Raw genomic sequence first — 12,297 nt, 5'->3', positions numbered from 1 at the left:
TCTTGCTAATTTTAGCTGATCTGTTTTGCAATTGCTGATGGAGGAAGTAAGTACAGTATCCTATAAATATGACAGGTTCCTTAGGTGGTTGCTATTTTAGAGACTCCTGGGGCTCCCTCCTAATAGAGTTAGTTGTTGGGACTAGCCATGGCTACAGCTGTGTAAGAGCCATCTCGTGGGTGAGAGTGCCTGCTTCCTGAAGGCAGGTCTGACTCTTGGTCAAGTCTGGTCATTCCCTCTCCTTGTGTGCGGTGATAGACCCATAGGGGACTTTGGGATGATATCAGTGATACTTTGATAACTGGGAAATGTGGTTTCTTTGACTTAGTTCTTTGGTTCTTATTTAGACTTTTGGTTTCTTATGCAGAGCCTGGTCTTCAAATTTTTTTTCTTTTTTTAAAATTTTCCAATATGCATACAAGTAGCATTGTGTAGCTTTAGCAATTGCCATTCTGCCAGTCTGGTTTCAGCAATCCCCTCTAGGCTCAACTTTTCTTCCCCTTCTTCTGTCCTCCCCTTCCCTGCAGCGTATTACACAAAACCCAAGCATCCTTCTTGTCACCTGTAAATGTTAGCACACATCTGTGACTAGAATACCTTCTTTTGTTTTTCCACATAAAAATCATGTTAAAAGTTGCTTCAAGTGTTAGAAGCACACCCACAAAATTAGTAACTATTCCTCAGCATCATCTAATACCCAGTTCAGGTCTGGATTTTCCCCTGCAGTGTCAAAAATGACTTTTATAATTCCCCCTCCTTTTCTTTCTACAAGCTGTTGATTTGTGGAAGGAGCTGAATCATTTGCCCCAGCATCACTTTAAAGATTGTTGCCTTGTTCAGCTTGTGTCTCTGATAAGCTAGAAGCTAGATCTGGAAGATTTTCTACTATACTAGGTATGAAGAGAAGGTACTCTTAGTTGAGTGAGGGAATTAGGGGGGACTTCTCCTCTGCAATCAGGTAGAATAGGCGTGGAACAGCAGCCAGCCCAGCTGATGATCAAGGCATTAACTATGGAGTAGTCTAATTGGAATTAAAAGGCTCAAACCCAGCTGTGAAAGTCAGGAGTTGGTCTGCAGTGTGACGTGGAGAGGGAGACATAGCTTCTCTCTGGTTAGGAAGCCTTTTCAAATAGCTTTCCAGTGATCAACAGTTCTCAAGCTATAGCTGGCGGAGGATGGGGCGCCTGGGTGGCTCAGTGGATTAAGCTGCTGTCTTCGGCTCAGGTCATGATCTCAGGGTCCTGGGATTGAGTCCCGCATCGGGCTCTCCACTCGGTGGGGAGCCTGCTTCCCTCTCTCTCTCTCTCTGCCTGCTTGTGATCTTTCTCTGTCAAATAAAAAAAAAAAAAAAAAAAAAAAAAGGCCAGTCGAGAGAAAACAAGGAAACGAAATTGGTAGAGAAAGAGTAGAGGTATGGCTCGTGAAGTTTGCTGGACCACGGTCCAGGTGCAGGGCCAAGGTTCTGGGGGTTTCACCACAGTCCTGCTTGAGACTCCTTCCAGTTACACGACCACACAATGGTGAAGTGCGACAGCCAGATTTTCTGAATTTCCTGACTTGTTGAACTTCCCAAGGCAGCTGCTTTGATGGGGACAGGCAATCCCATCAAGTGGAAACCCAGATGGCAGGAGAAATGCCATCTGCAGTAGGCAGTGAGTGCGTGCTTATGGGAAGACCTAAAGAGAGATGCCCAAGGTGAAAAGATGGATTCCAAGCAGTGCCCCTGAGAAGTACTTGCTGGACTGACCTGTAATGTGAGGTGTGTGTGTTTGAAGAGGGCTTATTCAGAGCCGAGACATACTGTCTTCCTTTCTTAGCAACTGGTAAGATGGACTCAGGGCCACCAGAGATGAGAACTAGTATGTGAAGGTGATATTAAGACATGGGATAAAGGGAGACCGACAGACAGACATACAGACAGAGAGATGGAGGGACAGCAAGTGACTGACTTTTGTAGCTGTGTGGTGCTAAGCCAGTTACTCAACGCTGCTTTGCCTCAGTTTCCTCATCTGTCAAGTGGAGAGAATCTTCTCCCTTCTCCTCCTCTTCCTCCCCCCCCCTCCTCCTCATTAGGTTAAGTGAGTTAAGCAAGATACATGTATAAGGTCCTCGGAACTATGCCTGGCACCTAGTACGTGTTCATCCAAGTTCCTAGAATAATGTCTGATATGTTAGAGCACTTCATAAATTTCTGTTAAACGGAATAAATGTTAGCCATTATGCAAAGATCAGGCATGACTTTTGCTTGCTCGTGTTGGCTGCTGCGAAGCTTATAGACATCAGCAGTGTGAGTAAAGAGAGTTGTAGTTGTTACATCTTTTTCAGGAGGTATATATATACAGGAATATTTAATTGCCAGGTAAATAGCAGTCTTTACCTAGCACTGGAAGCTCATCAGAAGCCAGGGGTGTGTGCAGGATGGGCATTTATGTATGGTTTCCACATCCTCAGAAGCCCACACGCTGTCACTTCGGGGCGTTCTCCTCTAAGAGCCGCTGGCACTGTTCCAGGTCCTGGGCAGTGTCCCTCAGCGTTTGTCATAGATGCATGTGTTGTCTCTCATTTCCCCATGGTCTCTCAGCTCTCTGAAGGCAGAATCCCCAGGGGTCTGTGCGAAGTAGGTGGTTAGTAAATACAGGATGACAAGATCAGGTATATATTCAGCAAGACAGGACACTTCACCCTAGTTTTCTTAGAACATGTGGTGGGGAGCTGCAGGGAGGTGGATAAGGGAGCTTTCCCATCCCCTGTTTCATCTGACTGTGTGATTGTGCATACCTAGGCACTGCCTAGATGTCCAGGAGATCTCGAAGGACTGTGAGATGTAGCCTCCACCTGCCAAGGCCCACTGTCAAGCTGAGGAGATGGGCCAGGGCAGACTGAAAGTTGAAGGAAGTGGGGGGCACTTTGTGCTGTGTGCCCGGTGATGGCCCAGGGAGCAGGCTTCCTGGATCTAGATGGGAATGTGGTCCAGAACTGAGCAAGTGGAGGTCTTGAGAAGATGTGTGTGGGCAGCAGCTACATACTTTGTGGGGTACACGAACTTCTTCCTTTGCTTGTTTGCCAAGGTGGGGTGTGTCTCACTGAGACCTACTAGAGGCTCCAGCTGCCATTCCCGTCTTTGTGTGGGAGAGCCTGGAATTGGAATCAGAACCTGGACTTCATTCTGGTTCTGCTGTGTTAGCTGCATGGTAATCTGTCTGCCGGACCTCCTTGAGTTGGAAGACCTTTCTGGCACTTCTTTGCCTGTTTCCATTCCCCTAGCTGTAAAATGAGGATAACGGCAGTACCTTCTCCACATGGTGATTGTTGAGTATGAAATGAATGACAGGTAACACCATTGTTAGCTGCATGAACTTGGAAGGAACTCAGGAATCAGCTTTTTCATGAGCCCATCTCTGGCCTCAGTGGCCCTGTGGACTCATCCCACTCTGCCTCTTCAGGGCATTGCAGGCGGATCGCCTAGATTTCCAGGAGATTACCAGTTTTAAAAAATTCCAGTTCACATCAAAGGCAGTTGAAAGCTTTTCCCCACTCCCTAGCTTGGGAGTCTTGGAAACCAGTGGTGTGCAAGGGTTAGCACCGGCATTCTCTGGTCATTTTTCGTCCTTGCTTCCTCCGACTCTGGCCCCACCAGAGTCAAGCAAGTTCTGTGGGATGGAGACATTAGACAAGAGGCAGAGCCTTTTGCTGAGCTAGTGCATTTGGCTCTCTCCTGGCTGCCATGTCTAGCCTTTTTGTAGGGGCACATTAGTGGCTCTTTAGAGAGCCCTCTTCCGTGCTTGTCCACGTAGGGACCTCCCCTGGGACCTCTCCCTGATGCTCTGTGCAGCTGACCTCTGTAACTCCCACCTCGGCTCCATCCTCAAGTCTTCTGTGCCGGCCTGCCTTCCATCGTCTTAGGCAGTGTGCTTTCTGAAGGAGCCTGACGATCTTCTGAGCTAAGCTTCTGGTCCCCAGGAAGTTCACATATCCTTGTCCTCCAGAGTTGTCCTTGCCACCCACTCTTCCCACTCTGTCATCCTGGTCATTGCTGCCAGGCTTCTCCAGTGTCTGCTGGCGAAGGGCAAGCTCCTGGGAACAACCATGCTCTGATCCAGAAAGAGCCCAGGGCAGAGGTGGGCACCTACATACCTCTACGACAGTTACTAGGGTGTCATTTCCTGCTCTTGCAAGAAAAGACATACCTCGGAGAGAATGTGGGTTCCGTTCCAAGGCCACCGTAACAAAGGGACTGTTGCAGTCATGTGAGCCAAATGAGTTTTTTGGTTTCCCAGTGCATATCAAAGTGATGTTTACATGATACTCTGGTTTATTGAGTGTGTAACAGCATTATGTCTAAAAAAAACAATGTATATACCTTAATTAAAAACACCTTATTGCTGAAAATTGCTAACCATCATCTGGGTTTCCAGTGAGTTGTAATTACTGACTACAGATCACCATAACAAATACAATAATAATGAAGTTCAAAATATTTCCAGAATAACCAAAATTGGACACGCAGGCACAAAATGAGCAAATGCCATTGGAAAAATGGCACCAGTAGACTTGCTAGATGCAGGGCTGCCACGAACCTTCAATTTGTAAAAAACACCATATGGTCAAATCACAATAAAGCAAAGCACGATCTAATGAGGTATGCCCGTACCCCGTCTCTATCAGGGCTTCTCTCCTGCCCTCTTGTGGGGAGGGAAGGAAGGTGTAGAGAGTGCTCCTCTCCATTGACTTCCTTCCCAGGACCCCCACTCAGGCCTCTCTAGCCTGCTCTGAAGGGGGCTGTCACAGACTGCCTTGGCCACTGTGGAGTAAACCTTGTGAAGCCGGACCTTAGAAAGTGGGGATGTTTATCATGTCTTGTTAGTGTGGTGCCTGCTCCACAGAAAACATCCAGTGAATGTTGGCTCTTAACAGTGTTTAACCTTTGTTGTTTAGCTTCAGTTGTATCATCTGAAAATTGGGGTTTATGGTAATCCCTACTCTGCTGGCCGCTTCGTGCCGTGAACGCGTAGGAAAGTGTGATGAGTTGATTTTACTTTTATATTTCAGCCTCAACAGAATGGGATCTCTCCACGCATGTTTAAGGCCTTTGTAAGCAAGAGCCACCCGGAATTCTCCTCTAACCGACAGCAGGATGCCCAGGAGTTTTTCTTGCACCTGGTGAATCTAGTAGAGGTGAGTAAGTCCGTCTTCAGAAATGCTCAAAAGGTTGTAAGAAGGGTGCCCAGCGCCTGGAGGCGGTCCCCTCTGGTGGTCCCCTCTGCTGGGGCCGGGATGCCCATCCCCAGCCCCTTTCCTGAATCTGTCACAGTCCCAGCTGGTGCTGCATCAGCGTGAGGCTTTCTCTTCTCAGCCCACCTAGGGTGATCGCTGCACATGTTCTCCTTTCTAGCACTTCTGGATCTCCCCGTCCTTTTAATTTGTGCTTAAAGGAATGTTTGTCCATTATTTAATTCAAAAGCTTTTTTTTTGGTCTCCATGACAAAGCCCCTTAAGAGTCCAGCATGGTATTTGGTGTCCTTGTGCCACCACTCAGAGATGGTCACACTTTGGTCCCAGCAGAGCCGAGTCACATTCCGTGCTCTAGTTCTTAAAAGCTACTGAGAATTTGTGATTAAAAGCTTTCTTCTCCCTCTTAAAAAGCAACTTCTTTTTTTTTCTGATTACAAAAATGTTCTCTGTGGAAGATTAAAAAGGCACAAAGGAGAAAATCAAACTAGCCAGTGGTAACAGCCCCTACAATTAAGCAGTGCTAACATTTCGGTGTCTGACCCACTAGACACTTTCTCGGTGCATTTATTGATTTTCTCCATGCTGTTTTATAAGCTTCGGTTTCCACTTACTGTGTTGTGAATGTTTTGCCATATCATGACATATTTGAATGTAGCATGATTTATTTTTTGTGTATAGTTTATACCAGTGCATTTCTATGATCATATCATACGTGCCTTAATTTCTACAGGGCAACCCCCCCCCAAAACTGTTAGTGGCTGCATCATGTTCATTCACATGGTCAGCTATAGTTTATTTAACCAATCCCCTGTTTTTGGATATATGCCCGTGCCTTGTTATTAAAGTACTCTGGTGAACGGCCATGCCAGAGGGAACACTTAGTAACGCCAGATCCTTACTCCAGATTTACATATTTGCTTCTGTGCCAATTTTATTCATGAGTTACTATTCATGCATTTACTGACCTGATCTCATCGAATCTGCAGAGGAACCGCATTGGCTCAGAAAACCCAAGTGATGTTTTTCGGTTTTTGGTGGAAGAACGCATCCAGTGCTGTCAGACACGAAAAGTCCGCTACACGGAGAGGGTGGATTACCTGATGCAGTTACCTGTGGCCATGGAGGCAGCAACGAACAAGGGTAATGGTCCCAAACTGGGAACTTGGCAATGTGCTTCCACATAGGTGTAAACAAACCCTCGAATCGGAGATAACGCGGTGTACTCACTGCTCAGTGGAGTCAGGAGGAGACTCAGCCCAGATGGTGTCTGGTTCGCACCTCTCTTTTCCTCTTTTCCCCAGTCCTCCTGTGCCTTTCTTGTGAGAAGAGTCAGACACATCATGGGTTTTTGTTGGAGGGATTATGGACAGAACCTGTTTTAGAGCCTATAAATTTGATCAGCTGGTTGGCTTGGAGTCAGCTTACTCTGGGGGAACATTATTTGTACTTATAGATGTGGAAGATTCTTTAATGCTAGCACTCATGAGTTGTGCCATAAATTCTGGGGGAAATGATCAGAACGGCATTTTTCGAGGTGAGATGTTCTAGCAGCGACCTCCTGAAATAATCGGACTTTGGCATGTGAGTATTGAGACGCCCCTAGTGGGAGATGCAGCCGGCAGGGCTCCTGTAGGAGCGAGGCCCATTAGAAGGGTCTTTGGACTTCGGAAACAGGAAGGAGGTGCAGGAACTGCTAGGATCTGAGGGGAAGTCCTGCAGTCAGTCTGTCTGGTTCTTCCCTGGCAAAATAGGTGAATGGTATTTCTTAGAATTAACATTTAAAAGCAGAAAAAAGGTAAAATGTATGCTATATTGCTTATGTCTGTGAACTGTTCATTTCTGTAAAGGTCAGTAACTCACTGGGTGGCCTTCCTTCCTCTTTTTTTGGAGGGGGGTCAGTTTGTTGTGCTAATAGATAAGAAATGATTATGATGATTTTAAGGTGAAATGATTTCTATTTTCTACATGCTCTTGCAGCTTTTGGCCAGTTTCTAAATTCTTATCCATTATGTATGGTAGAAATGAGGGTAGGGGACTGTGGTTTGTTTCCTTTCTAGAATTAGGCTTAATTGCTTTCTCTTGCCAGCCTTGGGGATGTTCTGCTCAGTTCTGTGATCCTCTCTAACCCACTGTTTATAATTTATGAATAGTAACTATCCTTTTTCAGAGAGATTTATAATGTAGGCCCTGGAAATTGATTGTTGGGATGCCTAATACTGGCATCCTAGATATAAGTACGTCATAAACTGGTTGTGGACTGCACAATGAATTTTAAACCCATATTCAGATGTTCTTAAGAAAATACATAGGTGCATAAGGGTGCCCCAAAACGGATAAATCAGGAGTGATTTTTTTTTTTTTTTGGTAAACAAAATTAATTCCCAGAAAGACCCCATCAAAACTATATAAAATTTTGACTTATAGGCAGTTTCCAAGAGCAAATCTGCTGACTCCTTGGAGGCTGATGGTGTGCTGTCTTCTTTTTCCGTTGGTATTTAATCGTTTGAGCAGGAATTCTGTAGAAAGTCCTTTTAGGTTGGTAGCTTTGCTATCTGAACTTGTTTGTAACCTCAACCTGAAGTTATCTGGGCAGTGTTGGTTAGAATCATGGCCTGGCCCAGACATCTTTAGGAAGATTGACCAAACTGGGTGTTTTCTACTTCAGGAAGATAGAGTGAGTCATTCATTTGCTCTTTTACTCAGATGAACTGATTGCCTATGAGTTAACGAGAAGGGAAGCAGAAGCAAACAGAAGACCCCTTCCCGAGTTGGTTCGCGCCAAGATACCATTTAGTGCCTGCCTTCAGGCCTTTTCTGAACCGGAAAACGTAGATGATTTCTGGAGCAGCGCCCTACAAGCAAAATCTGCGGGTGTGAAGTAAGTACACATATGTGTGCGCTTGTGTGTTTGTGCTTGTGTGGCAGTAGTGGGGTAAAGAGGGGCGCTTGAGAAGTTGGGACTGGGTCAGGGCGAGGTGGCGGGCGTTGTATGAGTCTGCCCACGCTTTCTCAGGTGTGGTGATATGGGGTTATGATTTGTGCAACCTTAATTTTCAGAGCTCACTTGTGTGAGGCCTGTCCAAGAAACCAGGCTTATAATCTATGTTGTGTGCTAGCAAGGGAATGTCTTCTCTTCTCTTTTCTTTTTTTTTTTTAAGGAAGGTTGTGGTTTATCCTTTATTAGGAATTTGCTTTTTTTTTTTTCTTTTTTGCCAAGGACCTCCTAACCACTCCTCCCCCACCACATGGCAAGAGTCTATTAATGAAGAGAGTATAGAAATACTTATGGTAGTCTTCAATATTTAAACTCCCCTATGATAGATTTTAATTCCATAATTAAAGATTTGGCTTAGCATTTGGTGACCGGGGCTCTCGGGACATCTCGAAGTGGGCATACAGTTCCTGATCGTTCCGATGAGCTGCTTGGGACGTAGAAAATGCTGTTGCCCATCTTGTGCCTCATTGTCAGGCACATAAAACATTTTTTCCTGCACTTGATTAACTGATTTTATACAGTCAAGTCCTAGCCAATGCACATCATACAATTAGAAAAAGAGTTACTCACAGAGGCATAAAATGAAGGTAGATCTGAAAGTATGGCTCTGGAAATCTTACTTTTTTTGGGTATTCTTTGGCTGTCTGTCCTTCTAGCTAAAATTGAGCTCGACTTTGATGCACAGGGTCGTGAAGGCAGAAGAGCTACTGCTGGATGTTTTTATCACCTCAAGTCGCAGTCAGACTTAAATCAGTTATTCCCAGCAATAGCCATCGCTTGGGATTCTTCTTTGTTTCAGATGATCGATTTCCTATGGTAAAAATGGGAAAACGAAAGAATTTATTTTAGAAGTTAAAAAAGGCCATGTTTTCTTAAAATAATTTTTATAAAAATGTTCATATCCAAATGAGATTAATAATAGTCCATTCAGTTATTAATTATCCATTGTGGAATAAGTTTTCATCCTAGGGTTGCTCATTTATGGGATGTGTGTGTGTGTGTGTGTCCTCACAGAGAAGAGTTAGTGAGTTGGTGTGTTCAATGCATGAGACTCACTTCACTGAAACCTGGAGCCATCATTGGGCAGTTAGACATCTATGCACTATCTCAGTGGTAGACCCAATTTCTCTCATTATTCCCCCTCCCCAGCTTTACTGAATATCATTGACACTATTGAGATATTGACATATACTGATACATATTGAGAGAAAATACTATTGTTGTACGATTAAGGTGTACAACATTTTTTTTTACTTTAATTATTGACCATAGGTAGGTTTCTCAAACCTGGATTCTTCTCTCTTTGCACTTGAATTCTGATTCCAAGTGGGGCATAGAAGTGATCAGGGGACCTGACCTCCTAGAAAGTGACCAGCAGCAGGTGTAAACTGCAGTGTTCTTCATTTCCCTGTCTACTTACCCGCCCTTTTCTGCTCTTCAGAAAAGTAGCCTCATGTCTTAGAAAGCAGGTTCTGACATACTCTCTGGGCCTGTGGGAAGGAGTCTTCTCATCACTAACAGAAGGCCCATCATTAAAATGGAGTAGGGAGACATTGGCTTTGTAGAGACGGAGGCTCTCGCCCTGGGGCAAGTGGCCGGGAGATCTGGATTCATCTCCTGTGTCCCCTTCCCAGTGTATGTTCTATCCTAGGGCAAAGTTACCACACAATGTTCTTCTTCTATCCGTATTGGAGGAATGATGTTTGCTTACCTGGTTTTCGCCTCAAATGCTATGAAATATTTAGTTGTAGGCAGTGCTAATGTAACTGTCTAGGAGAGGGGTTTCTGCTTTCTCTAATCCTTAACAGTAGATATTCAATGGATTTTTCCTTTTCCTCTTTCATATGTATATGTGTCCTCATGGTTTTATGTATATGAAAAAAATGAATATTGGATATATCCAATTGTTAATTGAAAACTGGTCTTTGTGGAAAAGGAGAAAACATGTTTTAGGTTAATAAAGCAACTACCATATTTGTCCATTTATCATTCCAGGTCATGTGTTAAGCACTTACCATCAATTAACCTTTAATCCTCTTGGTATTACTAAGGGGTAGGTGCTACTATTCTCCCCATTTTATGGATAAGAAAATAAAAAGGGAAGTAATAGGCCAGTAGGTGGCAGACCTGGAATTCATTCAAATCGATTGAATTCAACGTTTAAACCCTTAATCCCTCTTATATGTATTATCCCATATTTTTGATTATGCTTGCTTATTCTCATATCCTTGTAATCCTTATGTAGCCTTGCATATTCCTTATTAGTTCTTATCATGTTTCAGATATTAGTTTTGGGGAAACCACTTCAGTGAGTTCCTAAAAATTTTTTTTTCTTTTTCTTATTTCCAGCAATATAGATCTCTTCACTATGTTAGTTTGGGGTCTTGAATTTTTCTTGTGTTAGACCCAGAGCCTGAAAGGCCAGGAAGAGGCAAAAGATGTCCTTTTCATAGAGTTTTGGCTAGTATGGACCAGACATAAAGGCTCTTGCCTAAATAGTCCTGAACGGACTGTTTCTGGGAACAATATTAGTGTTTGGAAATTTCATTCACCCAGCAACTATTATTGTTCACCAGGAATATCCTAGGCAATGAGCCGAATAAGACCTAGGTCCTGCTGTCAAGCAACTCATGTGTTAAAGGTCAATAGGGAGAGATTTTGTCTTGACTTTTATCATTTATAAAGAGGAGAGCACAGTGTGGGGTTCCAGAGCACAAGCTTTAGGTGGGCACAAGCTTTGAATCCCCAGTGTAGAACTTACTGAAACGTGATCTTGGCCAAGTGATCCCAAGCCACTGTTTCCTTAACTGTAAGCGGGATAATAGTACTTTCTTCATAGGGTCGGAGTGAAGAGTAAGGAGAGAGAAACTTTGCAAAGTGCTTTGTATACTGCCTTGTGCAGAGCAAGCGTGTGCTGTGATTGTTATAGCCATTGTTTTTATCTTTCCTTTCCTTTTTTTGGCCTTGGGTTGTACAGTTTATGGTTAATTAATTTTCATATTTTCAACATATTTAATGGAAAGGATAGAACTGTGCTCTATTTTTTTAGTTGCCAGGTCTTCAAGACAATAGACAATCTTAATTTCATGGGGAGGGACAGCTTATGTATTTTTCTTATTAAAACATTTGTGGTGTTTTTGCCTCAATTATAATTAGTGAACAATTGATAGGATAATGATAATGGGTTGTCAATAGACAGCATAATAGTATTGTTAAGCACTATTTTAAGCACTTTGTGTCCTGACTCATTTAGTTCCAATAGCAGTTTTTGGAGGCAAATTTGTTGTGTGTCTACCTAGATCTTTTGAATGATTTATGCTCCAGTGGTCTTAATTAAATACAGAAATTTTCAAGAAAAATTTTAATTTCCAGGAATGAATTTTAGGAATAAAAGAGTAAGTGGTGCATCATTTACAACTTTGTTAGATTTCAGGAGTTAATGTCCCAAGCCTGCAATTAATGAACACTAATTACTACTTTTGACATTATTTTGAACAAATATATATTGAGCAGTTACTACCTGTGTGATTCAATTTGAGACCCTGTAGAGGCTATGGAAATGAATGAAGCATGTTTACCCAACAGGGCGGATGTAAATGTGGGTGTCCTCTAACCTGAAGTCTGGTACTCTCAGGTTGGGAGTTACCCATAACAAAGGGGTGTGTTAAATTATCCACCTCTCTCCCATTCAACCTCACCTCCAGTTCCCTGCACTTCCCCTTGCCCCATGCTGTCACCAGTTGTTTTACTCACCCAGTTACGGACCACAGAGCAACTGCAAGAATCTTAGGGTTTCTGAACCACATTTTGGAGATCATTGATTTACTGATGACTTTTGGTTGGTCTCACTGTTCTATATTTTCCAGCTTTTAAGCTGATGTGGTAAGAGGAAGAGGTCAATCAGAAAGGTGGTATTTTTATGTTAGTTGAAAACACTGGATGGAGTTTGTTGGGTTTCAGGGAAATTAGGACTTGGCTATATTTAAGTAAGAATGATGTTTATTATTGCCTCTCAGAAGGTAGGAAAACCTAGTTAGAGATAGTATGATAATTTCCAAAGAATGAACCAG

General features: G+C 43.4%; 1 protein-coding gene across 1 annotated transcript in view; it reads left to right on the top strand.

Annotated features, from left to right (window-relative positions):
- Positions 1 to 12,297, top strand: part of USP13 (ubiquitin specific peptidase 13) — a 108,294-nt gene that overhangs the window by 63,785 nt on the left and 32,212 nt on the right. Inside the window, exons 11-13 of the mRNA XM_059163401.1 lie at positions 5,050 to 5,175; positions 6,219 to 6,372; positions 7,936 to 8,110. Coding sequence (XP_059019384.1) covers positions 5,050 to 5,175; positions 6,219 to 6,372; positions 7,936 to 8,110 — 455 coding nt within the window. The remainder of the gene's footprint in view (positions 1 to 5,049; positions 5,176 to 6,218; positions 6,373 to 7,935; positions 8,111 to 12,297) is intronic.

This window comes from Mustela lutreola, chromosome 2 (genome assembly GCF_030435805.1).
Source record: "Mustela lutreola isolate mMusLut2 chromosome 2, mMusLut2.pri, whole genome shotgun sequence".
NCBI lineage: Eukaryota > Metazoa > Chordata > Mammalia > Carnivora > Mustelidae > Mustela > Mustela lutreola.
The sequence above is the reverse complement of the archived record's forward strand: the minus strand, read 5'-3'. Positions and strand labels throughout refer to the sequence as shown.